The sequence below is a fragment of the Strix aluco genome, chromosome 9 (assembly GCF_031877795.1).
Source record: "Strix aluco isolate bStrAlu1 chromosome 9, bStrAlu1.hap1, whole genome shotgun sequence".
Taxonomy (NCBI): Eukaryota; Metazoa; Chordata; class Aves; order Strigiformes; family Strigidae; genus Strix; species Strix aluco.
The window spans coordinates 2,763,525-2,788,781 of NC_133939.1; the positions used below are offsets into that span (position 1 = coordinate 2,763,525).

Genomic DNA, 25,257 nt, shown 5'->3' on the forward strand with positions numbered 1-25,257 from the left:
CCTTAAATTGTAATCCTAAAGGTGGGGTTTTGGGTTTGAGCTACTCCACTTTTGCTTAAGAAAACTGCCCAGTTTAAAAGAACTTACTGTGTTTAGGGACAAAGTATGAGGGAATGCAAGTATTTATGCTTTGTACCCATTTGCCTCTTTACTGGAGGAGTAGGGTACGCTGGGCTTCTCTCCTTCCAGGGGTGGTTTTTGTAAAGACAGTTTTCTTTAAGTTTGCCTCAGCTGATTTACATCGAGGTGTGTTCTGGAGAATCCTGAGGATCTCAAAGCTATCAAAGTATGAATAATTCAAATTTGCTTCCTAAATACCAAACAAATACCTCGGTACTATGTACTTGACAAGTGATTTACTAGGAGAGCATCAGCGACTCCTCATAGACTTTGTAATTTTTCTTTGCATTTTACTGGCAGAACGTCAGGCTGTATCAGTTAAACAAAAACTATGCCACGGTTAAAATTGATTACAGGCAAGACCCTACATTTTTTCCTTTAGCCCCTCTCTTCTTCCCCAGTTTGCTCTACTGCTTCTGTTACTGTTACTGTATTGTTCTAATGTTTAGGGAATTGGATTCTGAACTGTGATCTACCTGTGTTAAAACACTATTAAGGTCTTTACCTTGTTTGTTGTGGCCCTGGTTCGTTTATCTTTGGCTGAACTTTTTTGGAAGGACAAAATACACAGGTGGGGGATGACATTAAAAAAAAAAACCCACACCCACAAAACCCCACCTGCAAACAAACAAAGGTTAGCTTCAGATTGTATGAACAGCAGGTTAAATAACTGACCAATAGTTTTCCCTTCTTTCTTGCACGCTCCACAGCATTTTAAAGCCTGCTGTTTTAAGAGATGGACCAAAAATGCCACTGCTTCACTAACTGTAGCTCCCCCCTCTACCTGCCTTCCTCTTCTCCTGCTTTGGGTTCTGTCTGCAGCTGATCTGAATGAGAAGAAAACAAAAAGGCATCAACAGTGGCATATTTTTCCAAGTCTCCCTGACTTAATTCGTTAGCCGTCTGGCAGCTTGGGCAGATCCTTGTCTAACAATTTTTGGTTGTTTCCTGAGGCTGGGAGACTTCCTTTGCGATCTTGTGAAAGCTGCTTACATCCTGATCTTACTTTGGGAGGACTTCTCTTGCTTCAGCAAGATTTTTATTTCTCAGAGTCTCCTGCTGGGTCACAGCAGAGATTTTGAAACTGAGCACAGTTCTTACTGAGTGTTGGATTTCAACAAATAACCCCTCATGCTGCAACATCATTCCTGGACTTTTGTCAGGGGTTCACCCATTTAAACGTGTGCATGCTTGCCAAGAGAATTTTAGGACTAAAATAGAACTTTAATTGGAGAACTGAACTTGTGTGATACAGAAATGCAGATCAGAATTGGAAGAGTTGGTATGTCGTAACGGGATCGAGAGTGTCAGCACAAAGAAAGCAGGTGTATATATAAGCTGAGGTGAGGTGGGTCAATATTTGCTGTGCCTAAGTTTCACATCCACTTCCTATCTATAGCTGCACAGGCAGAGAATCTAACAGGATAATACCGTGTGATAGCACAGAAACTCCAATAAGGAGAGTTTTAGGAATAACAGGGTGCAAGCACTCTTTGAGAGGGAGGGGGGAATTGTCACAACATGAGTGGATTCTTCGAGGTTTGCTGGGTGGGTAATGAGTGCTGTCCTGGGGGAGATACTTGCCTGTGAATTGCTCTCAGATTTGCAGTTTTTTACAAAGGTAAATAAGCTTCCTAATGGCCCATTCTTGCGAGCTTTCTCCTCTACAAATAGTAGATCAAAGATCATTAATGCTACTGTCAGTGCTGTAGTTGTATTTCAGCAGCCTTTAGTCCAGTGCTTTAGAATTTCACCAGATTTGTCTTTCTAGCACTTTTTTGATATAAGGTATATTGCCCATCTGTAAATTACTTGTGTATTTTTAAGCATTTGTAGCAAACATTTCAGCGTTTGCTGATTCTGGTTCTAAAAATGTGCGGTTACACCATGGTAGGACCGATCTCCGTAACTAATCTCCAGCTTTTCGTAAATTCTGATAGAATCAGTGCTGCTGCCTCTTGATCCGAGTTCTGAATGAAACGAGGAAGAATGGATTAAACCTCGTGCTTTCATTTCAATCACCACCTCTAAACACTTTTTCCTTTAATGTAAGTGAAGTTACCGTTGAGTCGGTGACCTCTAATGTCCGTCTAGTGTAAGCACAAACCACATCCCCACTCTTTACCAGGAAGCTTTTAAAGGTCTTCTCTTCTTGTTAGCGTACAGAACATACTTGGGAGGTTTGCAGTAAAAGCTCCAGCACTCCCACTTTTCTGCGAGTGTGCTTGTTTGCGTAACCTTATTGCCGCTGTTCAGGCATTTACAGAAAATGACATTTTTCATTACTTCAGAGCTGTCGCATTGGTTTTGTTTTCCAGGCCAACGCAGAGCCCCACGCTTCTCCACAGCTCTTCCTGTCCGCTCACTTCATGGTACCAGTTAGACACATACTTCTTCAATCAGATTCCCACAGACTTAACTTTCACTTTTTCTTTCAGGAGTGGTTCCCGTGTTTGTTCCTCTCTCTGGTCAGGTTTCTAGTATCATTTTTTGCGGGTACTGTTGCATGAATCAGAGTCATAAAAGCCATTGGTGAACAATGTTGGTGTGGAATGGCTGGAAAACAACGGACGTATCATGAGCGATCCAGACCGAGGGGCCTCACTGTAACAGCAAGCTGCAGCTGTGTTCAAGGACATAAACAAGGCCGAGACGGCCTGAGAAACTACATTTCTGGCCAAGAGATAAAGAAATTGGAATGTCAAAAACAGGGGGTCTGCCTGGGGGGAGAGCAGCGCGTGGACACCACACCGGGACCAATCATAGGGGGCAGAAGGGCACGTGAACAAGTAGCTTTAGCCTATTAGCAATAAGATAGCGGCGCGTGAAGTTTGAGATAGAGTATAAATTGCTGTGTAGCCTTTAATAAAGTGGCATCGACTCGATCACATTGATCGTCTCAGTTGTGTCCGAAACTTCTGCGTCAGCAACTGGCGCCTGGCCAGGGACCTGCAAGAGCCTCATCGAAGATACGCGGGACTCAAACCCTGGGGAATCGGGACCCTCCCGTCGGTGCTCGCCCGAGCAAGAGAAGACGGTCCGGAGGGGGCAGAAGCAGCCGTAGCAGGCGCTGTCCCGGCGCCTGGGAAGACGCGCGCGCAATCGTCGGGAATCTCGCCCTGATCAGGTGAGCGGCTGGGGAGGAGATGGGGTCCGCGCTAAGCAAAGAAGAAGCGGCAGTGGTTAAGCTCCTCCAACATATACTCTGTAAGACAGGATTATTTTATGATGAGGGGAACCTGAGGAGGGTGCTGTTGTGGGCTCGGCAGCGCGAACTAATCCCCTCAGTGAGCGCAGCCCTTGAATTAACTACTTGGGGAAAGATCGGCGCGGCACTGTGGGACGACATTAGCTCAGGCTCTAAAGACAGTAGGAAACTCTCCACCGTGTGGAGATTGGTCCTAGACGCTCTGACAGAACTGAAAGCAGAACGGCAGACCCCCGCCTCCTGGTCAGCAGAGGCAGAACGCGCTGGCGCTCAGGATTCCGCCACTGCTGGGACGCTCGCGGGATCCCTGTTCCCCAAGGCGGCTCCTAAAAGGAGGGACGGGGACGCTGCACGCGCAGCACCCGTGCGGCAGGGAAGTCAAGAGCAAAAATCAACAGATTTACTACAGCTTGACTCCCCCCCCCTCAAGCCCAAAAGATCAATCACCGGAGCGCACGGCCCCGCCCCGCTCCCACCGCCCCCCGCCCGACCCCGCGCCCGCCGCCTCCTCCTTAGAGGACGGCGCCGACCCAGCCCTGCCCCCGTCCTCGCCCCCGACACCCCGGTCGGTGCAGGAACAATCTCGTTATGGTTTACAAGATCAACACCTGCAAGACCTAACGAGAAAATTAGAGCAACTTGAAATGCGAATGCAGCAAGCGGCTCAGCCCATTCCTACGGCACCGCCGCCTCCCCCTCTTCCTATTAACCCCTTCTTCTGCCACACGGGGGGGGGTGGTCAGAGGGAAACGGGGGCTCTCGGGTCGCTGCCAGCGTCGGCTCAAATGGGAGGGGGGGCACCGGGACGCGCGGGTGGTAACGGTAATCCAGCACACCGATGGCGGGGAGTTACTCGGGATGCAATAATAGAGGGGCAGTTTAACGAGCTGGGACCAATGGTGTTTCTGGTACTAGTAACCCCACACGGCAAGGAGTGGGAGGCCTGAGATTGGAAAATGATCAAGGAGGCCAAATTAGCCGTAACACAATATGGGTTGAAATCACCATATACCAATTCAGTAATTCAGCAGATTTTTACAGCACATTTATTGACTCCCTATGACGTGCACATGATTGTACAAACCTTACTAACAGCTTCCCAACAATTGCAATTTTTCCAACGTTGGCAAGTGGCCTGCGAGGCTGCGGCAGCCGCACCCCGTCAGCGAGGAGACCCTCTATATGGGGTGCAAGCTCAAATGCTGATGGGCGCAGGCCCTTTTGCTAGCCCGGACTGGCAAGTAGGATTTCAACTGGAAGTGTTACGGTTAACCCAAGAATTGGCCCTAAAAACCATTCTAGCTGTACATGATGAAAAAGCGGCGCCAGCATTTACAGGAGTGAGACAGGGGCCCACGGAGCCCTACCCAAAATTCGTTGACAGATTACATGCTGGTATTAACAGCAATCCTGATTTAAGTGATGAAATGAAAGTTAAATTCCTTGATATGCTTGCTTATGATAGTGCTAACAAGAAAACTAAGAAAGCCTTAAGCCTCCCACTGCGAGAATCTACGGCAGGTCAGCTGCTGGAGGCAGCAGAGCGAATGCTTGATCAGGAGAAAGCTGCCTCCGTGGCTGCTGCGGTAGGAGCTGCAGTAACATCAGTTGTCAGAGGCAAACACATCAAAGGCAAGCGAGATAAGAAGTGCTTTAACTGTGGGCAACTGGGTCATTTTAAAGCAGAATGTAATGCTCATGTGTGTCGGAAGAGAGGAAACGGGAGGCAGAGCGCGCCCCGCCCTCGTGCGACGACACAAGTCCAGGGTGCTTGGACCGCTGCTCCGCGGCCACCTCTGGAAGCGCAGGGATGGACGTGACAACAGCAGTAGCTGTTACTCTTACAGATACTACAATATATCTGGTTGATTCTAATCTGGTGGGGCCTCTGGGACATGGTTTAAGTGCCTTATTAATTGGACGTTCTTTGGCATCTACAAGAGGTATTTTTGTCATCCCAGGCCTTATTGATGCTGACGTTGAGGGAACAATTAAAATCATGGTATATACACTTACTCCCCCCCTTGACTATCATGGAGGGATCGAAAATTGCTCAGCTAATTCCATTTGAATCAAAAGTGCCTAATGCAGAACAAAGGAGGAGGGGTGAAAAAGGCTTTGGGTCCATCGGACAACCAGATGTTTTGTTAGCCATGGACATTAGTCGGGGGAAGCCAGAGGAGCAGATGGAAATGAGACACCCTAATGGACAGACGAGTAAATTAATGAATGCTCATTGATACTGGAGCAGATGTCACGATCGTACCCCTTTATCTGTGACCTAGACAGTGGCCTTTAGTGCCAGCGAATACAGGAGTAGGGATCGGAGGATCTCAAGGCACATCCATCAGCAGAGATACAATAGCATTTATGTTTCCAGATGGCAAGGTAGTAACCACAGGTCCCTGTGTGATGGCACTGGTGGGGAGAGATCTGCTCAGTCAGGTGGGAGCTCGATTGATTACTTCGCCTTTTTAGGCACGGCCACGGTAAAGCAGCCAATCCTAAAATTAACTTGGAGAACTGATGATCCCATATGGATCGACCAGTGGCCGCTGAAACTGGATCAGCTGCAAATTATTAATGATTTGGTACAGGAACAGCTAGATGCTGGACATATCCTGCCTTCAACTAGTCCATGGAACACTCCGATTTTTACAATTCAGAAAAAAATCTGGGAAATGGCGTCTGTTACATGATTTTAGAGCAATTAATGCTGTTATGTGTGACATGGGCACCTTACAACCTGGTTTGCCTTCCCCGGTAATGTTGCCTGAAGGCTGGGATCTGGTGGTTATCGATCTAAAAGACTGCTTCTTTACAATCGCCTTACATCCAGAGGATGCTGAAAAGTTTGCCTTTACAGTGCCATCGATTAATAAGGCCGAACCAGCAAAGAGGTACCATTGGGTGGTGCTACCACAAGGGATGAAAAATTCACCCACGATCTGTCAGTCCTTTGTCGCGTGGGCTCTGGAACCCATCTGGAAACAGTATCCTCATTTACTCATTTATCATTACATGGATGATATCTTAGTGGCAGGAAAACAATTGGACTGTGAGACAATATTGCCTCAGCTAACATGCAGTCTCAGGGAGAGGGGATTAGAGATAGCACCAGAGAAAATTCAGAAACAGGGACCATGGCTGTATCTGGGCTGGATTATTACAAATGCAATGATCCGTCCTCAAAAGGTTAAAATCAACACAAAAATAGAAACATTGTCTGATGTGCAGAGATGAATTGGGGATATCCAGTGGGTTCGTAATATCTGTGGAATTACGAAGGATGATCTGAAACCTTTGATGCCACTCCTGGGGATGTCTGTAGTAGCTCAGGAGCGCCATCAACTGGATGAGGATCAACAGCAAGCTTTACAAGTAATTAGCAATAAAATCATGACCACTTATACTCACAGGCGACTGGATGATCTTCAAGGTCCTTTCCAACCTAGTTGATTCTGTGATTCTGTGATGATAAAGCTCTTTCCTTTTTGTTAGTTAACTCTGGGGGTGAATGTGAACACCCATTAGGGCGTATTATTCAGTTGAGTGAAACAAAACCAAATTTACGAATTTTAGAATGGATTTTTCTCCCTTTCCAGCCCAGAAACACAGTTGTTACATGGCCTCAATTATTTTCACAGCTTGTCGTAAAAGGGAGGCAGCGAATTTTAGACATCTCAGGCATCGAACCAGAAGTCATCTACATACCTGTATCTCAGTTCTATTTAATTGGTTATTATCTGCTTCAACTGCCTTTCAAACAGCAATTGCTGATTTCTTAGGTACTATCACCAATAGTTATCCATCGGATAAGCTTTTGTCACTATCATGCCATCAGCGGTTTGTACATTCACCCTTGCGATCAGAGGTTCCAGTAGAAGGGATAACTGTCTTCACTGATGCTGGACGAAAATCTCGAAGGGCTGCAGTCATCTGGAAGGAAGGGGACACCTGGGAACATCAAATACTCCCTGGAGTGCCTGGTGACTCTTTACAGACTTTAGAACTTCGAGCTGTTATTTGGACATTTCAACGCTGGTCTCAAGAACCTCTCAATATAGTGTCAGACTCATTGTATGTTGTAGGTACAGTACAACGTCTGGAAAACAGCATGGTGAAACCTGTGCGAAATCCTGTATTACGTACTTTGTTGTTACAATTGCTGACTCTTTTGAACCAACATCAGAATGAATATTTTATTATGCATATTCGCAGTCATCAGCAATGTGGAGGCCTTGTGCTGGGAAACGCCCGGGCCGATCAGCTTGTCGCTCCAGCCTGGACGGGCCCTGCCGTCAACACCTTTGAACAGGTCAGGCTGTCACAGAATCATCTAGGTTGGAAAGGACCCTGAAGATCATCTAGTCCAACCGTTAACCGAGCACTGACAGTTCCCAACTACACCAGATCCCTCAGTGCTATGTCAACCCTACTCTTAAACACCTCCAGGGATGGGGACTCCCCCCCTGCCCTGGGCAGCCCATTCCAACACCTAACAACCCGTTCTGTAAAGAAATACTTCCTAATATCTAGTCTAAACCTTCCCTGGCGCAACTTGAGGCCATTCCCTCTTGTCTTATCACTCATTACTTGGTTCAAGAGACTCATCCCCAGCTCTCAGCACCCTCCTTTCAGGGAGTTGTAGAGGGCGATGAGTTCTCCCCTCAGCCTCCTCTTCTCCAAACTAAACAACCCCAGTTCCACAGAATCACAGGATCATCTAGGTTGGAAAGGACCTTGAAGATCATCTAGTCCAACCTGTCACACGAGTTTTTTCACCAGTCGGCAAAAATGTTAGCCAGAGAATTTCACATTCCTGTGGCTGATGCTAGAGGAATTGTGCAATCCTGTCCCGACTGCCAGAAGGTAGGAGTCGGCCTTGGCTTGGGGGTGAACCCTCGAGGACTCCAACCTCTACAACTTTGGCAGATGGATGTGACTCATATCCCAGAATTTGGCAGGCTTAAATATGTGCATGTCTCTAGTGATACCTTTTCTCTAGCACTCTGGGCAACAGCACAAACAGGAGAAACAGCACGGCATGTCATTAAACATATGCACTGGGTGTGCCTGCACAGATCAAAACTGATAATGGTCCGGCCTACACTTCTTGAAAATTTACTCATTTTTGTCAACTCTGGGGTATACGTCACATCACAGGAATACCGCATTCCCCCACGGGACAAGCCATCGTGGGAAGAGCGCATCAAACCTTGAAAGCGCTTCTGCAAAAACAAAAAGGGGGAGAAGTCTTGGCTGCTGCAGAGCGACTTGCAAAAGCGGTGTATGTGTTAAATTATTTACGGTTCACAGGTGATAGAGATGAACCACCAGTAATAATACATAGTTTGGGTTTGAAATCTGGTATAAACCAATGTGACAATAATGTTTTTGTTCAATACAGGGCTGTCGTTACAGGAGAATGGAGAGGACCTGCAGAACTAAGAATGACCGGTCGGGGATATGCTTGTGTTGTTACAGATACCGGCGTCAGATGGGTACCGAGCCGATGGGTGCGGCCCTGGAAAGGGGAAGTCAGGAAGAACGACGCAGAGCACTAGGCTCACTCACAGGTCCTAGGCAGGGGTTTATGCTTGTGTCTCTACAGGTAACAATTCGTCTACGTAGGCCCCTGCGAACTGGACGAAGCACCCTGTGTTTTGAGGCACTTCAGAGACGCCAACATCGACTGAACTCGGTTCTGACCTCGTTGCTGACAGCGCTACATCCAGCAAACAGAGAAGCCTTTTGTCTTTTACCGGGCTTGCAGTCATTTTGCACAGCTGTTCGAATACAACCGCTTATCACAGATCAGACAGAGGGACACGACATAGCTTGTAGGGGGCTTGGTTTGATTTGCCGACCCTCGGTTTTAATTAATCTTATACTGAAGCAAGTTGGTTGTCTGACTTGGTAGACTAGCCAACATATCAGCAATCTGCTTTTAATACAGAAAGGCAGGCTTAGTTCTTAGAAAGCAGCAGTAGTTTTTTTAAAGTTTTAGGCTTAATTGAAAAACCTTGGATAAAGGGTTTTAGCAGAAATTAGCTCTGAAGCCTTGTAGACGCTTGGCTTTGCAGTGTGTTAATTAGAACCATAAGATAGTAGATAAGAGTTGTGGTGTTGGGAAAAAACGGTCCTCGAAGCTGGCAGGTGTACCAGGACACCTGAGAAAGGGAGGTGAAATGATGGCTACACGTCAAACGTGGGTCACGTTTGTTTTGACTTGGTTCGTATTAGGCAATGAAGGGATTTATGACATCGAACCCAGAGCAAACATTTGGGTAACGTGGGCAAACACATCTGGGACAAAGGATTTCTGTTTGAGTCTGCAAGAAGCAGATGATCCTTTTAGAACCTGTTTAATTGGCATTCCGTTGCGGGAAAATGAAACCGATTTTGAAGGATATTGGAAAAAACAGAGAGTGAACTTGATTGGCAGACAAGCTGATGATAGTTGTTTCATTTCCAATTGGCCTTCCATGCGTAACGCAGCTTGGCAAAAGACAGTCATTGAGAATCTAAATCAGTTAACTTCTTTACCCTTGCAAGAACTGGATTTGTTGGCCAGTGTTACACCTGTTGAGTATGTTGATGTTACCGGGATGCAGAACTGCCATAATGTGGTTCCCCAGCTGCAGCCAGTGAACGGCACAGGAGTGGTTTGGTTCGGTGACCCATGGCATATTTGGTTGGCGCAGAATGGACGCCAAGATTTGTTTGTAGGCTATCAAAATGTGACAGGGCATTCTCCTTGGAATAATTTGAGAACAGGAGGATTCTCCGTAGAAACCACAGGGGGCTTTAAACTTCCACCCGGAGTGTTTCTGATTTGTGGGGATAGAGCGTGGCCTGGTATCCCTATACGACCTGTCGGTGGCCCTTGCTACCTTGGGCGACTGACATTGTTTGCTCCCCACATGAGAGATTTGCTAAATCCCAGTCAGAGTCAGGGGCGGAGCTCACGCAGATCTATTCGAAACTTTGATGAAACATGCAACGATGAAGTACAGCTGCCATCGCTAGCCACAATTATAGTCACATCCTTTTTCCTCCCAGGAGGAACAGCTGCCGTAAATGCAAAAAATATACAGCGATTGGCTTGTTGGGGTGAGAAACAATCTAATTTGACTTCGCAAATGATAAGCGCGTTACTCACTGATGTTGATAGTGTTAGCCATGCTACTTTACAAAATCGAGCGGCTATAGATTTTTTATTATTGGCACACGGACACAGATGTAAAGACTTCGAAGGGATGTGTTGCTTTAATTTATCTGACCACTCGCAGAGCATACACCAGCAATTAGCAAAACTGCGTGAGAATACGAGACATATTACTGAAGGACATGACCCCTTTTCCGATTGGCTCACTAGACTCGGGATGGGGGGCTGGTTGCAGACCTTGGTCAAAGGAGTATTGATAGTGCTAGTAGTTTTATTAATTTTGATGTTGCTTCTTCCCTGTCTGTTTCAGTGTTTGCGATGGATGTTGAATAGTCTAATTGAACAAAGGTTTAGGAAAGGAGAAGTCTGGATCGCTCAAAAACAGAAAGGGGGATTTGTGGAATGGCTGGAAAACAATGGACATATCATGAGCGATCCAGACCGAGGGGCCTCACTGTAACAGCAAGCTGCAGCTGTGTTCAAGGACATAAACAAGGCCGAGACGGCCTGAGAAACTACATTTCTGGCCAAGAGATAAAGAAATTGGAATGTCAAAAACAGGGGGTCTACCTGGGGGGAGAGCAGCGCGTGGACACCACACCGGGACCAATCATAGGGGGCAGAAGGGCACGTGAACAAGTAGCTTTAGCCTGTTAGCAATAAGATAGCGGCGCGTGAAGTTTGAGATAGAGTATAAATTGCTGTGTAGCCTTTAATAAAGTGGCATCAACTCGATCACATTGATCGTCTCAGTTGTGTCCGAAACTTCTGCGTCAGCATGTTGGTATCTTGACCAGAGGAGCAGTTTCTTACCAAGTCTATCAGCTGGTGTTAGCTATAAACATTAATGTCATAAGCAGAAATACAGCTGTGATACTCTCAAGAGACAGTGATCATTTTTACTGTAGGTAAGCCAGAGTTCTGTGTACGACACCTAAACTGACTTACAGATTTCTTGCTTGATACTATTTGCACAGAGCCTTTCAAGGTAGTATATGAAAATCCCTATGTGAAATTCCACCGAGAGGGTACACTGCCTCGCCTGTCTCTAACTGTGGAGAATTTCAGACCCTTTTTCACCTCTTTTTCCTGAAGAGCCGTGCTCATGGCTTATATTTGATCCCACAATTGTTTGCCCAGCTGGTTAGACACCATCTACCAGCGACTGTGCTGTCGCACTGCAGCTGAACACGTGGACCGGTGCCAGCAGGGGCAGCTTAGGCCAGATTATTTTACATGAAGCTGATGAACCTGTCAGCCAAGCATTCCTCTTCCTGAGTACAGGCTTTGAAAATGGAGAGTGAATCAGCGTCACCTACGTCCCAATTCCTCAGTGACAGTGATTTTTTTCCTTTAAACTTACAAGAAAGTTCTGTTGTTTGGGGTTTTTTTTGTTAATGATAACCACTTACTTCCTATCTTTGAACCCTCCAGACTCTGAGGCATTTACCCAACTTCAGAAATTCATCCCAAATCTCCCATTTACAACAGTAGTGCAGCACGAACCCAAATTTCCCGTTACTCATAATGGCCCGGCCATACCTCGTGCAGCTCCAGCCCTTCGCCGACGGAGCGATTGCACAAATCCTGCGGCAAACAGCCGGGACGAGCAGTTTGCAGGCTGGCCAGGACGGCCTTCACCACAGGGCGCAGCTCGTGGCTCTATCCCCCTTCCCTCCCCAGCGAAGATCGCTCATGAACTACTCCCTTCCCATACACACACAATGTCTATGTACATCCTATTACCCATGAAAATTCCCAAGGGAGCACAGGCGGCCTTGTCTCCTCTCCCCTGCCCCAGTCCTCGACACCCCCGGTCGTCCCCTGGCCCTCGGCGCAGTGCTAGCACAACCCTTTAATCACCTGTTTAACGTCTCGTTCAGGACGCGCAGAGAGATGCTGGCTTTAGCCATCTTCCTGGCGAACACGAAGAGAAGAAATAAAAGCTGGAGTGGGCTTGATCCTTTCTCCTGGAGCAGGCAGCAACAGGGACAGGGGATCTGACTCCTGTGGGAGGTTGTTTGTACCGGGGCTTTTTATAGACTGTGTATCCAAATAGACACAGACACATGCCCATGAACGTATCACACGCTGAACTACACATCTGGGCCGCTTCCTCTGACCCACTGATCCTGCCTGTCCTCGTACGTAAATTAATTCAGAGGTGACACGAAAGGGGGTACCTACACTATTCTGTTTTTTTGCTGTGTTTTGGCTTCATCTTGCTGTAGCACCCACCAGTTTGTGTCTTGGGTCAAAGTCTCCTGCTGTTAAAGGCTGTACAAGCAGATTGCCTTCTTTTTTTTAAAAAAAGAAAAAGGTATGATGGTGAAATCAGATTTGGAAGAGAATGAGTTGTGCTTGGTTACAGGGAGCTGCTTTGGGCAAAACCAAGGCAGTTAGAATCTCTCCCATAAAGGATGGGCAGCCAGCACAACTGGCTAATGATTTTCAGGAGCTGGGTATCCAAGAAAAGAGCTGAACATTCTTCCATCAAAAAGAAAAAACAAAGGTAGCTAGATAATGTGCATCTGGTAACAGCCCAGCTGGTAAAACAAGAGAGCACAAACCCCACATCAGTGAAGCAGGCCTTCAGCCAGTACCAGGCATTCAGTTTTGTGAAAGATCAAGGACAACCTGAGAAAAAAAAGCCTTTTTTCTTATCATTATTTGCCCATTCCATGGGAAATCCAGCACAAACCGAACATGTCAAGAGCTGCAGCATTCCCACTTAGTTACATTCTCTCCACCTTCAACTTGCAAATGAAGAGATGTTTCTAGCAAGCCAAGTTCTGCTCGTTGTGTTTCTAAAGCTTTGGGAAGACAGTGGAAGGATTTGGGTAAGGAGAAGCCGTGCACTCGGCCCTTCGTGTTCCCCCGCTCATGGGGTACGTGATACACTTCTTGACACAATTTTGTGTAAGTTTGGCAATATTAGAGTGAGTATAAGCAGAAGGGAGCAGTGAGAGAAAGCATTTATTAAGACAAGTGTAATAGTTATTTTTCCCTGGGATAAACAACTGAATGCATAAGACAGCTGACCCCTTGGACAGACAATTTTCCCTTGCTCCTTCATTTACTGCAGCATGAAAAAATCCAATTGGCAATGACAGTTAAACTAATTTGATTACTCATTAGTTGATGCTTCTCTAGTCTTACATGCAGCTGCTGACGAACTAATGAAAAATATATTTCCACTAGGGCCAATTCAAGCTAACTGTGACACAGTTTCATGGGGAGAGTACTGTAAAGCACTGCAACAGTTCAAAATGCAAGCAGCTCATGAGATCTCTGTTACTGCTCTGCATCCTCATCTAGCTCTGTGGGTGTCCCCGTTAGTGTGAATTTCTTCCTCCAACCTTAATTATGTCAGCACAGTCATGAACTAATATTACCCCTAAACACATTGAAACCCGTTTCACTTAAGTTCCAGAAGCAAACTGCCAACCCTGCAAGAAACAGCTGCAGTGAATACCAACAGCCCCCAAAAACCAGAGTGTGAGGCCAGTTACATCATGAGTACTTGCGTGAGTACACAGCAAATCCCTTCCCCTTCCGAAGGACGCAGCAGGTTTCACTGTTCAGTTCAGTCAGCAGACTCATTTCAAACGCTCTGAGAAGTGGTTTTCCCCCACAAATTTGTTTAAACATCTCAGTGTTTAAGGTTCTGGCAATGAATACACAGATACAGAACTACTCTGATCAGCGACTAATACTCTCTTGGAGCCTTTGATCTCTGCGCACGAGATCCAGTTCACCTTCTCTCCGTGCTCAATGGTCAGCTTTGGTAAAACCGTAGCAAGTTCATTTGAAGCCACTTTGCTGAGCTTTCCATCTTTTCTGGTGGAAGCGGGTGCTTGGGCCTTCCTTCTCTGCAGAGATTTTGCTGGACTTTTCTGCTGCTTTCCAACGTCACTGCTGACATCCCAGAGCAAGACTTTCCCGTCATTTCCTCCAGTCAACAACCAGTACGCTTCTGGCATAAAGAGGACCTGCGATACCCCCAAGCTGTGACCTTGAAACTCCAGCTCACATTCAAACTTGACACCGGTGACTCTGAATATTCTGACTTTACCGTCTTGAGCTCCGCAGCCAAAGACGTTGCCGCACGATGCGACAGACAGGGAATGTGCAAGTGGCGGGTTAAAGAACTGGCCAGCTGACTCTGCACTGTGTTCCTCCATTTCACACTCCTGCAGGTTTGTGGTCCACAAGGGGCGAGCTTTCTGCAGGTTCCACAGCATAACCTTGAAAAAAAGTATGAATTAATAATTTGTCCATTTTACATAAAATCAGTTCTTTCACTAACAGTAAAAAAAAACTCAAGCACCCTTCTTGCTCTAGCAAAGGCTGTGTGTGAGTGGAAGAGATGCAAGATGTGTTGTGAGGAGCAGTTGACCTTCAGCTAAGTACAGCAGATCTTTACAGCATGCTTTCCAAACCCTCATACTGCCCTACTCAGCAGTCAATGACTCAGACCTTTAGACCACAAAATGGATGAAAAAGCTGTTCTAAATGATTTTCCATTCATCTCGGCAGTAGTAATGATGATATACTGCACATCAATTATTTAAAAGGAGAGACACAGAAACGCTGGCAGTAAATAGAGATCATTATCATTCTGAATTTTTAGTTCTGTCTCTGCTACATACTTGTCCTAAAATAACCACTTCCATGAATGTGTTTGAAAAATGGAGCAGCAAAAGGCCAACAGTAGTTCAGTCCCTCATTTTTAAACAGACATACATGTACTTTTTTGCTTTATGTCCAACGAGTAGATCTGGTTTGTGCTATTACCATACCGAGGTAGGGTGCACTTTTCCTGATGAGCTGGGGGGAGGTTGTGCTTTTAGACTTGCTTTTAAAATGCCACCCCACCTCCAAGCCCGTCATGAAGCAATAACTGTGCCTTTCAAATGAACCTCGCGTCTCTCATACAGCAATTCAAATACTATAGATTTATACTGCACCAGTTAAAAATAATTCAATACTTTTGTAGGATCTGAATTGATGATGAGCATTTTCAAGGCCAACAGATATGAAAGCACAAGTCAGTCTAATGCAGTACTGGTGTGCTGTTTGCTTTTTTAATCAAAGCTTTGTTATTAATAAAAATATTCCTCCACTAGTAATCTCCAGCAGAAAGTGCAGGAGTCTTTAAATCTGGGCCACAAAAGAGCTGTCACACTGGCTCTGCGTTTCTGGAATCCAAATCACACTAAGACATCAAAATATGCTGTTTCCTGTCACTTTTCTGTTTTAGCTGTTGCTGCTACCTTAAAACTACTTTGCTACCGATGAAAAGGAACACTTTCCATGACGACTGTGCAGGGCAGAATAAATCAGAAAGGCTGGGTCCTAATACTTAAAGCAAATAGTCCTGTTTTCATCACAGACAGCACTGCCACAGCTTTACGAATTCATCAAGTGCTAACAAGTTTTCTGCAAACTAAGTATTTTCTGCCCTCATGGCATTTTCCCTGCTTCCATGGAAGTTCTGAAAAAACTCCAGCAACCTACATTTCAGTGCTCATCAGCTACGGCTTCACTGAGGGGTTGACATGCGAGCCCAGAACATGTTTTGATGCTCGTAGAGATGTGTAACTTGTCCAAAGACATGCTGCAGCACAGCATTTCAGAGTATTGCAGCTCAGCTTCTGTTTGTGAAGGGATGTGTCTTAAAGCCAGCCTTGATGTGGAAAGAGGCTCTTTTCATTGTACAAAAACACACTAACAAATCCCTACTATTTTGGGATACTGACTTTCACCTAAGAACCAAGTTGCTGAGCTACAGTAAACAATGCTAACACTAAAAAGTCACAAAAAATAACCAGTTCACTCACACAGAAGTGGTATATAAATGCTTACAATTTTGATAAAATGTTTCCAGCCATAAGCTAGTGGAGTCCCTGCATTTTGGGGACCTGAACTAAGCCAAGGTGCTGAGCATTTATTCTTCTCAGACTGACACTTTGGTACCTCTGAAAAGAAGTTTCTCACAGCACTTCATTTAAAATCCTACAGTCATCTTTTAGTCAACCTAAGAAAAAAAAAAATTTGGAAAATTTCTGAAAATGTGGCAAAGTCTAAACCTGGCAGACTTCCATCAATCAGCCCCCATTTGGATATATATACTTACAGAATGTATACGACCCATAGCTTTAATATGGAAAAATACTGCTTATATATGTATTTCTTCTAATGGGTGTTAGACACACTTCAAGTTTAAGAACATAGGGTGAAACTGCACAATGCTGTCAAAGCTAACTTCACCCTAATACCGCTAGAACCACGGAAACTTTTGTAGAAGTGATAGTTTTAATCTTGGGCTAAACCAGGAACGTAGTCAGATCTCAATCACTGGAAGGAAATTACTGAAAAACATCTGTTCTGGGTGGCCACCTTTGGCAACGTAACTCAGGACTCCATTAACTCCTAGCACCGTTTTTCTCAGAGTGCTTCCACAAGTGGCATGCGAAGGACAAAGTTTCCTCTTGATGAGGATAGAGAAGTGTAAAAGGCAAAGAACATTTAATGCTTCCAAGAGGTTAATCAGAACAAAGGATAACATTATAAAAATTACTTGTCCTTACACTGATACATACCACTTGGGAAGATATTTACCTACCTGTACTAAAGTATGCTTGCTAGCGTCCTGTCTGCTTCAAGCACTTTGCTTTTTCCTAACTACCATCTGCATTTTGTCTGCAGCCATAACTTATCGCTAGGGACAGCTGCTGGTTTTGCTCAGTCTAACAGGGAGCTCCTGTGGCACGAGCGTGCTTTGCACCATATTCTGATTTCCCCCCACCCTGCTCACGTTTAGATTGTAAATATTAAGGAATATAAAAACTGGGAGAGAAAGTGCTGAGTAGATAGTGGCACAAACAGCCTCGACACTTAGTTTCTTGCCAAAACTGCTTTAGAATAGTTAAGGAGCTTTCTGGTGACCGCAGGCTGAAGTCTTTCACCTCTTGGTGAAAGCCTGTTGGCGCCTCGCTACACAGGTGGGTAGTTGCTGTTTCGCTTCTCCAATAACCATCTACTTGTATGCAAATCACCTGCATGTCCAGTCCACAGGAAACAAGGCTTTGAGGCCTCTGAGGTCGAAAGACAACAGAGGAGCAGATGTTTGAGTGTCTTAAGGACCGGCTGACTTTCTTGTTTTCCAAGTCCATAACCTTTATCGCCCCCGAGTCATCTGCCGCAGCCAAGAAACTGTCAGTCTCATTCACAGAGAGGCAGTTGATCTCCTCCTCGTTCACGTGGAAGCGTTCGACGGGCTCCTTGAGCGATCGGACATCCAGCAAACTGATAGTTTCTCCGTGGGAGACGTACAGTCTGGTGGGACGGCAGGGAGAGAACACCACAGAGGTCACGTCGTCCGCCTTCGGGAGCTGGAGCTGTCCTGCCGGAGTGCCTCCCCCATCCCAGAGCGTGAGCTCGCCTCTCTCCGCGCCTGAAGCCACCAGCCCTTCCGTGTTTACGTTCAAGCACAGTATAGAGGACGAATGTCCACCGATCCATTTGAGTGCCATGTTTCAGGGACGCCTCTGAAACAAACAAAAAACCCGTAAATGAGGTGTTAGTCTCATTACAGCAGAAAGCTTATCGACTCAACAAGATCATCCCGTCGACTGTAACGCAAACTACACACAACTCTAGTGTGCAATTAAAACAGGCACCTCTACAGATCAGTAGCTGTGGCTCAAACAGCACGAACATCAGCCCCAACAGCGTGGAACGGCAGCGGTGCTAGCACATGAACCTGCCCACACGGAGCAGATCTGCTGCTCTGACACGGCTGCCTGGGTGAGAGCTGCTTCCTCAGCGCATAAGGACACAGCATGCCCGACACAACAGGGGCACGGTCCTGATGGGAGGCACTGGGAAGGAGCAAGGGGAAGACGGCAAACTGGTAAAGTTCATCTGCAGAGAAGCCCCATTGTTCCAGTCTGGGGGAGAGCACATGCAGATATCGGTCTTTCATCCAGCTGCCGAGGTGCCCAACATCAATTTGTAAAGCAGTCTGACAACACCTGGAGCAAGAAACTTGTGCTGGTGAGAATGGGATAAACCAATTAATGCTGAAAGTGATTGCCTTAATTACAGTCTAAAAGCATACATTTGTGTGAAAAAATTTTAAACTATTGTGCATGTGTACTCTGTGTTCCCAAAGTGAAGGTAATTTTCTTGTCACTGGGTAACACTAAAGCACAAACGGATAAAGAACAGCATCTTTTTAAGAGAAGCATTACTAGATTAAAGCAGGTAGTTATGAGGTTTGCAACACATTTAATTGGGCCTCAAAGCACGCCCATCGAGCTTACCATGCTCTGGGCCCTTTCCTTGGTGTGACTGCACACAGCAGCCCGTGACTGGACTGTTTAGGGGACCAAATCAGCAGAAAATCAAGTGGGGGGAAAAAAACCGAGCAACACAAAAGCATACCAAGTTCTGGAGAGACTAGCACGCTGTGGGGGAAAAGGACAGCTAACACCAGGGCGCAGAGGGCAACACGGGGTTTGTGGGACGGAGCTATGGCTGTCCCAGCAGCAGCTTCTGTGATGCCTTAACGTCTACAGTTTTACTGCGTTATTGGGCAATAAAGGTTTTGGGTTTTTTTACCATGTTTTGCATGTGATCTTTGTTGAGCCTGGTCTAAAGAGCAGGTAGAATTCATTTAACCCACCAGGAAAATTGAAAATTTCAGTCTTGTCGATTAAATAAAATTACAGAAAGCACCAGATACCTTACCCACAACCCGGGTCGCAAACTGGCGGCCAGCCGCTTGCCCGCCCTTCGGCAAACTTTTTCCCGGCCGTCCCCTCCCGCCCCGCAGCCCCTCGCGCCGGTAGGCCCGACTCCCGACTTTCAGGAAGCACAACCACGCCGGCACCGGGGAACGCGGCTCCCCGGGGCAGCTGAGGCAGCTCTGAGGGCTGTCCCAGCGCGGGGAGCCCCTCGCCCGTGCCCGGCGGAGGAACGGTGGGGGGGGGGAGCCGGGGGGGTGAAGCCGAGCCCGCCCCGCCCCGCCTCCGCCGGGCCCCTCAGCGCCGCGCGCGCCGCCTCACCTCAGCGCCGCCGGCCGCTCCCGCGCAGCGCCGCGCCCTCTGCGCATGCGCGGTGGGCGGGGCGGGCCGCCCGCGGCTGTGATGGCGGCGCCGGGCGCGCGCGCCCCCTCGCCGTGAGGGCCTTGGGCGGGCGGGCCGGGAGCGCGCTCGGCCCGGGGCCCGCCGCCGCCACCGGCCAGGGAAGGGGCAACGCGGCCCCCGTGTCCCGGCCCGCCGCTCCGCGGGGCGCTGGGGGACGGGGAGGGAGGCGATGGCGGCGGGCCCCGGCGGCGGCAGCGGGGGAGCGGCGGCCGGAGGGCCGGGCTGGCGGTTACCGGGGCGGGTGCTGGAGCTGGTTTTCTCCTACCTGGAGCTGCGGGAGCTGAGGAGCTGCGCGCTGGTCTGTAAGCTGTGGCACCGCGTCCTGCACGGCGACGAGAACAGCGAGGTGTGGCGCAGCTTGGCGGCCCGCTGCCTGGCGGAGGAGGCCCTGCGCACTGACATCCTCTGCAACGTGCCCACCTACAAGGGCAAGGTGAGCCCGGGACCCCCCCCTACCCCCCCAGCCTCTCCGCAGTCCCCTCAGGGACACCCCTCCCCGGACTCTCAGTAGCCCCCCCCAGGCGCTCGGGGACACCCCCCCTAGGCGCTAGGCCCACCCGCTGTTGGAAACCAGCGGGGAGAGGAGCCTGAAAAACATGACAGGCTTTATCTCCCCCTGCCCTCCCTCTTCTCCTCCCTTAGGTCCGTGCCTTCCACCACGCCTTCAGCACCAACGACTGCTCGCGGAACGTCTACATCAAGAAGAACGGCTTCACGCTGCACCGCAACCCCATCGCCCAGAGCACGGACGGGGCGCGGACCAAGATCGGCTTCAGCGAGGGCCGGCACGCCTGGGAGGTGTGGTGGGAGGGCCCGCTGGGCACCGTGGCTGTCATCGGCATCGCCACGAAGCGGGCGGCCATGCAGTGCCAGGGTTACGTGGCCCTGCTGGGGAGTGACGACCAGAGTTGGGGCTGGAACCTGGTGGACAATAACTTGCTGCATAATGGAGAGGTGAACGGCAGTTTCCCCCAGTGCAATAATGCACCCAAATACCAGGTGAGCGGGGCTTGGGACGAGCTGGAAGCTCCACCTTGTCTGATGTGTCTGGCTGGCCAGAACTGTCTGTTGAATTGGTCCTAAATGCCCGCTTAAGGGTCTCTCTGCCTTCGTTGCAGAAGGCAAATGATTCCCCCTTGTGAGGCCTTTCCCCTTCATTTACTGCTTCCCTAGGCTACACCTCTGTGTGGTGTTCAGTGCACCTGACCCTCAGTTGGTTTTGTTCTTTTATCTCAAATACTGAGCGTGAAGCACGTACTGTGGGTGTCTGTTTAGACACCGTGTTTCTTTTTGAAATAAAAGCTGGAAAGACTGTTGTAGCCTTCTGAAGCAATGACTTGCCCCACAGCAAGGTGAATGTCTGTGGTATTTTACCCCTTTGTTGTATAGCAGTGTGAGCAGAGGTTAGTGCTTAGGTAAGAGTCTTCCTGCAAAAACCTGCAGCAGTGCTGAGTGCTGCTTGTTTGCTGCTGGCAGCATTCCCATAGGTGACATCCCTGGGCTGGATGCGATGTCCAGATAATTCCAGGTTATTAAAGAGCAAGTGCCATTCCACTGTTCTGTACCTGTAGAAGTATTTATCTTTGGTCTTCTGGCTGCTCGCACAACTGTATTTTGACTGCTGGGTTTCCTCGTGTCACAACTTAAGCTGTATGCATTATCATTTCCATCTCACAACGCTGGCGTTTTGCATGAGTATTGGCTTACATTTCAGTTAGGGGTGAAGATCTGTGTAGTAACTTGTATCTGATATTCCTAAATTTCATGTAAAAGTTCACCGCTAAGCACTTAACTCTGAAAGTTATACCTGCCATTTTTGGCACTAATACCTAAAATTAGTGTAATTAAAGAGATTTATGTCTCTTTCCTTTTGCATGTTCTCTAGCATGCATTGGGTCAGCTTTGTGCTGTCCTTGCCTAGGCCTTTCTGCAGCAACAGGCTGAGGGAAGGTTTCGAAGCTCAGAGTTCCCAGCTCGTCTGGGGCCTCAAGGGTGAACGTAATCGCTGCTCTCTCAGTAAAAGTTGGTGAGAGCTCAGACTGGTGAATCTTGGGAGTATTTTGTGTTTATGAAAACCTGTATAGTGATCTGCTCATAGAAAACATACTTAAAGGAAACACACGTTTGTTGGTGTTGGTTAGAAGAAAAATGTGTTGGCTGGAAGAAATTCCTAGCATTGGGGCTGGCTGGTGAAGAATCAGAAGTTTGTGTGACATCCTGCTGTGCTTGCTGCTGGCGTCTGGGACTTCTATTTATGTCTAAAATGATGTGTACTAGATAAAAGCAGGGAGCACCGTGCGTGCCTAGATCCGAGTCTCTTGCTGTGTTCGGTGTTGGCTTCACTCACCTGTGTACGTGTGTGTGTGTGTGTGTGTGTGTATTAGGTTTTTCACACTTAATTTGCCTAAGCTTTGCACTGGAATTTCCTTCTGCCTTGGTGAGGGGATACCTCTGTCAGCGACAGCACCTGCATAGTAGTGTATTCTGGTATATTTTGTACATGGCACTTACCTGTCTAAAACAAGTTAATTGTCCTTATAGTTGCCCCTTGCAGAGCAATTACTGCTCAGCGATAGCGACAGCTAAATACAGAGTTCAGGTAACTCGGAGGACATTACAAAGTTTCCAGAACTCTGCAGTATTCCGAAGCATGTGGCTTGTAGTATGATCGCTCTTGGTGTTCTCGCGAGGTTCATATGAGCAGGGTTACGCTTATTATCATGTAGGTGGGTGGATACAGGCTGCCCACTGGAATCGGGCAGCAGAGGTGCTCAGGATCCTAGTGCAGGGAAGCAAAATTGAGAAATTCCTGTCATACAAGTAATGCAGTTATGAGAAATGGGAAAACCTTGCTTTAAAATAACCTGCTGCGTTATACGTGGGCTATGCTTTATTTTTGTGTTGTCATTTGAATATGCTGACTCTTTCTGTGTAATTTTTTTTTTTTTTTATTTCCCCCTCCTGTCTCTGTTTCCAGATAGGTGAAAGGATTCGAGTTATCCTGGACATGGAAGACAAAACATTAGCGTTTGAGAGGGGCTATGAGTTCTTGGGAGTTGCCTTCAGAGGACTGCCAAAAGTTTGCCTGTATCCAGCAGTGTCTGCTGTCTATGGTAACACAGAAGTGACTTTGGTCTACCTGGGAAAACCTCTGGATGGATGATGTGGATTGTTTCGTTGGGACATCGAAATGTGGATGATTGGGAGGAGAAATCTGCATGTTGGTTAGAGGGAAACGTGTATTAGAGGAAAAAGAAAAGAGTGTGGGTGTGTGTCCAAGAACCATCGAGGGAATCACACGGAGTTTTGAAACGGAGGACCAGCCATACTTCAGGAATTGTGTTACATTTCCTCTTTCTACCAGGCCAGAAAAATCCTCAGGGTTGCAGTTGGTTGAGTGGGAAGCTGACACATGCATGTTGCAACAGATTTCATTGCTAAGATGGCAGTGTGTGACCTCAAATATTTAAGAAAGGATTTGATACAAAACTGCTTGAGGAAATTAACCTGAGATTTGTAAGTAGCGTGTTTTGTGAAAGACTCCCATTTCAAAACTGCTTGTTCCTTCCCTTCCCTCCTTTGGGCCAACGTGGGTACCAGAGGAGAGCGAGTCTGGTTGGGTTTTATTTACAATTTTTAACATACTGAGAAGCGTGGTCTGTCTGGACTGCCCTTCTCTAGTATAATGATACAAAACGTGCAGCTATTTTTCAGTGTATTTTAAGGGTTGTATATATAGAACACGTTGAAAAGAGCAGTTAAAGGAAAGGGTTTGCTTTATTCTAACTGGGACATAATTTCTTAAAGGGAAAAAAAAAACCCACTACGTGGCATCAGAAAATATACCTCAGACAGGTATATAACATTCATGTAAGTGTACTTCTGTTGCGTTGTAAAGCATTTTGGGATGCTCTTGTGGAGTACGGTGCTACGTTGGGTCATTTTCTGTGAAAGTTTCCATAGCTTTAGCAACAGTTTTCTTCTCTGTAGGAAACACAAAATGTTTTCCCCACAAGTTCCCTTTCACCATGATTTGCAGTCCCCTTTAGGAAAGGAAGCCGCAACACAGCAGTGAGCTTATCTTCCTTTCGACATCAAAAACGCTGACTTTTAAAAGCATTCTTACGCTTTCTAATCACTGTGGCGAAATGTTTCAAAATAATGAGGAAGGAGCATTCAGTTTCTGAATCTAGACCTTGTTTTCAGCTTAAATGGCTTTATAAGGCTTTAAGACTTGGCTGAGCCTTTCTTTCATGAAATAAAATCCCCCGATACCCAAGTATTCACCTGCCTGTTTTCAGTCAGGATGAGTAAAACTCTCACCACCCCTTTGATGGGGGTTCTGGATCAGGTTCAATGTTTGGGCTTTTCACTTGCACTGGTTTTCTAAAAACCATGTACAAACCCCTCTGGTGTGTTGGTGTGCTGGCATGGGCAGGCTGGGGTGGCTGTGAAGCTGAGGGGTGTGGTAAGGAGGGACTTTCTGGTGAAACCGCTTTCCTCTGAGGGTGAAAGGTCTGTAGGGAGCCCCAGAAGGGCTTCTTTTAATAGGGCATTAAAATCTGCAAGCCCCGCGGCTAGCTCTTGACTTTTGTTTCTTGTTGGTTGGTGTTTCCCAGAGCTGTCTGAACTATTTCAGAGTCGGGCATGCTTTTCAGAGAGGGAGGAGGAAATGTTTATACAACCTCTTTTTGCTTTATTTGTGCTAGAGAATGTGAATTGCTTAATATTGGACACTGGCAGTGCTCTGAGCACAGAAGAGAGGGGAATTCCTCTTGGGCTGTTGCTTGGTTCCCCCCCCAGTTACTCGAGTAATGTGAGGAGAGCAGTGCACGCAGGGGAGTGAGGCTCCTAGTCTGCTGCTGACGAGCTATCTCTGGAGTGCTTTTTACCTAGTAGATAACCAAGTTCTGCACTGAAACGGAGTATGTATGTCATTACCATTTAAAAGGCTTTTGAAGTATTTATTTGTTCTGTGTGTTTTTTTATTGCTTAAAGGCAATATCAAGGTCTGTTCCTCTTGGCTGCGTGAAAGAAACAAAATAGGCAGTGAGAAACGAAGATGTTTTAAGTGGTGCTGAGAACAACTGAATAAATTATGTGGGATGGGCATACGAGTACCTTTTGGAAAAATCTGTTACAAGCATTGATTGTACTAGACTGTAAAGTATGTATCTGCATAGCAGAACCGTGGGGCGTGAAGTAGGGAAAAAAGGAAACGGAACTGTCCAATTTCAGAAAATAAAGTTGTCCCTGAGATGAATGTATTCTCAGTGCAGTCCTGAAAGACGTGACCTCTGCGCTTGTTCATGAATCCAATTAGATGCAAGTAAACCCTGAGAACTTCTGAGGAGTTTTAATCACAAAATAAGATTAATTTCCATTCTTCAGACTGCGTCTTACTCTATAAATAATTTCCCTCTAAATTAGAAATGCTGAAAGTTGAACATTCCTCAAGGGTGGGTTTGGGGGGGGACTCACTTATGTAAGATTATAACTTATTCCTGGAGACCAATGCTGGCTGTACAAAATATTAAAATAAACTGCTATAATTCAGAAGGTTATATTGGTGTGGATTGTTGTAATGACATCTGTGGTGTGGT

At 47.0% G+C, this 25,257-nt stretch overlaps 3 protein-coding genes and 1 long non-coding RNA gene across 9 annotated transcripts; 2 read left to right on the forward strand and 2 right to left on the reverse strand.

The window, feature by feature from the left end:
- Positions 1-2,620: 2,620 nt before the first annotated feature.
- LOC141926923 (uncharacterized) lies at positions 2,621-11,193 on the forward strand. 2 transcript variants are annotated; one of them, XM_074833379.1, is made up of 2 exons: positions 2,621-3,247; positions 8,816-11,193. In XM_074833379.1, the coding sequence occupies exon 2, from the start codon at positions 9,520-9,522 to the stop codon at positions 10,957-10,959; it is 1,440 nt and encodes a 479-aa protein (XP_074689480.1). In that variant the 5' UTR covers positions 2,621-3,247; positions 8,816-9,519; the 3' UTR covers positions 10,960-11,193. The 2 variants fall into 2 exon arrangements, with proteins under 2 accessions (XP_074689480.1, XP_074689479.1); XM_074833378.1 differs by having other exon boundaries at positions 8,943-11,193.
- LOC141926927 (uncharacterized) lies at positions 11,188-12,497 on the reverse strand. Its single transcript, XR_012624251.1, has 2 exons — positions 12,363-12,497; positions 11,188-11,334 (listed from the first exon to the last, which is right to left on the reverse strand). It is a non-coding gene; the product is annotated as an uncharacterized LOC141926927 (long non-coding RNA).
- Positions 12,498-13,149: 652 nt separating this feature from the next.
- On the reverse strand, positions 13,150-19,602 carry WDR53 (WD repeat domain 53). Of its 5 annotated transcripts, none has more exons than XM_074833385.1 (3): positions 19,574-19,602; positions 17,561-18,052; positions 13,150-14,746 (listed from the first exon to the last, which is right to left on the reverse strand). In XM_074833385.1, exons 2-3 carry the CDS (start codon positions 18,035-18,037, stop codon positions 14,159-14,161), a joined length of 1,065 nt encoding a protein of 354 aa, XP_074689486.1. In that variant the 5' UTR covers positions 18,038-18,052; positions 19,574-19,602; the 3' UTR covers positions 13,150-14,158. The 5 variants fall into 5 exon arrangements, with proteins under 5 accessions (XP_074689486.1, XP_074689487.1, XP_074689485.1 ...); XM_074833386.1 differs by lacking the exon at positions 19,574-19,602 and adding an exon at positions 19,257-19,320; XM_074833384.1 differs by lacking the exon at positions 19,574-19,602 and adding an exon at positions 18,185-19,234.
- Positions 19,603-19,762: 160 nt separating this feature from the next.
- On the forward strand, positions 19,763-25,218 carry FBXO45 (F-box protein 45). Its single transcript, XM_074833414.1, has 3 exons — positions 19,763-20,087; positions 20,297-20,653; positions 22,632-25,218. Exons 1-3 carry the CDS (start codon positions 19,824-19,826, stop codon positions 22,815-22,817), a joined length of 807 nt encoding a protein of 268 aa, XP_074689515.1. The 5' UTR covers positions 19,763-19,823; the 3' UTR covers positions 22,818-25,218.
- Positions 25,219-25,257: the final 39 nt, after the last annotated feature.

Excerpts from the sequence above, each read along its gene's own strand:
- LOC141926923 (XM_074833379.1), top strand. The coding sequence starts at position 9,520 with ATGATGGCTACACGTCAAACGTGGGTCACGTTTGTTTTGACTTGGTTC.
- WDR53 (XM_074833385.1), bottom strand. The coding sequence starts at position 18,037 with ATGGCACTCAAATGGATCGGTGGACATTCGTCCTCTATACTGTGCTTG. Across the intron at positions 14,747-17,560 it reads CCTGTGGACTGGACATGCAG|GTTATGCTGTGGAACCTGCA; the intron begins GTGATTTGCATA and ends CTTTTTTTCAAG.
- FBXO45 (XM_074833414.1), top strand. The coding sequence starts at position 19,824 with ATGGCGGCGGGCCCCGGCGGCGGCAGCGGGGGAGCGGCGGCCGGAGGG. Across the intron at positions 20,088-20,296 it reads TGCCCACCTACAAGGGCAAG|GTCCGTGCCTTCCACCACGC; the intron begins GTGAGCCCGGGA and ends CTCCTCCCTTAG. Across the intron at positions 20,654-22,631 it reads ATAATGCACCCAAATACCAG|ATAGGTGAAAGGATTCGAGT; the intron begins GTGAGCGGGGCT and ends CTCTGTTTCCAG.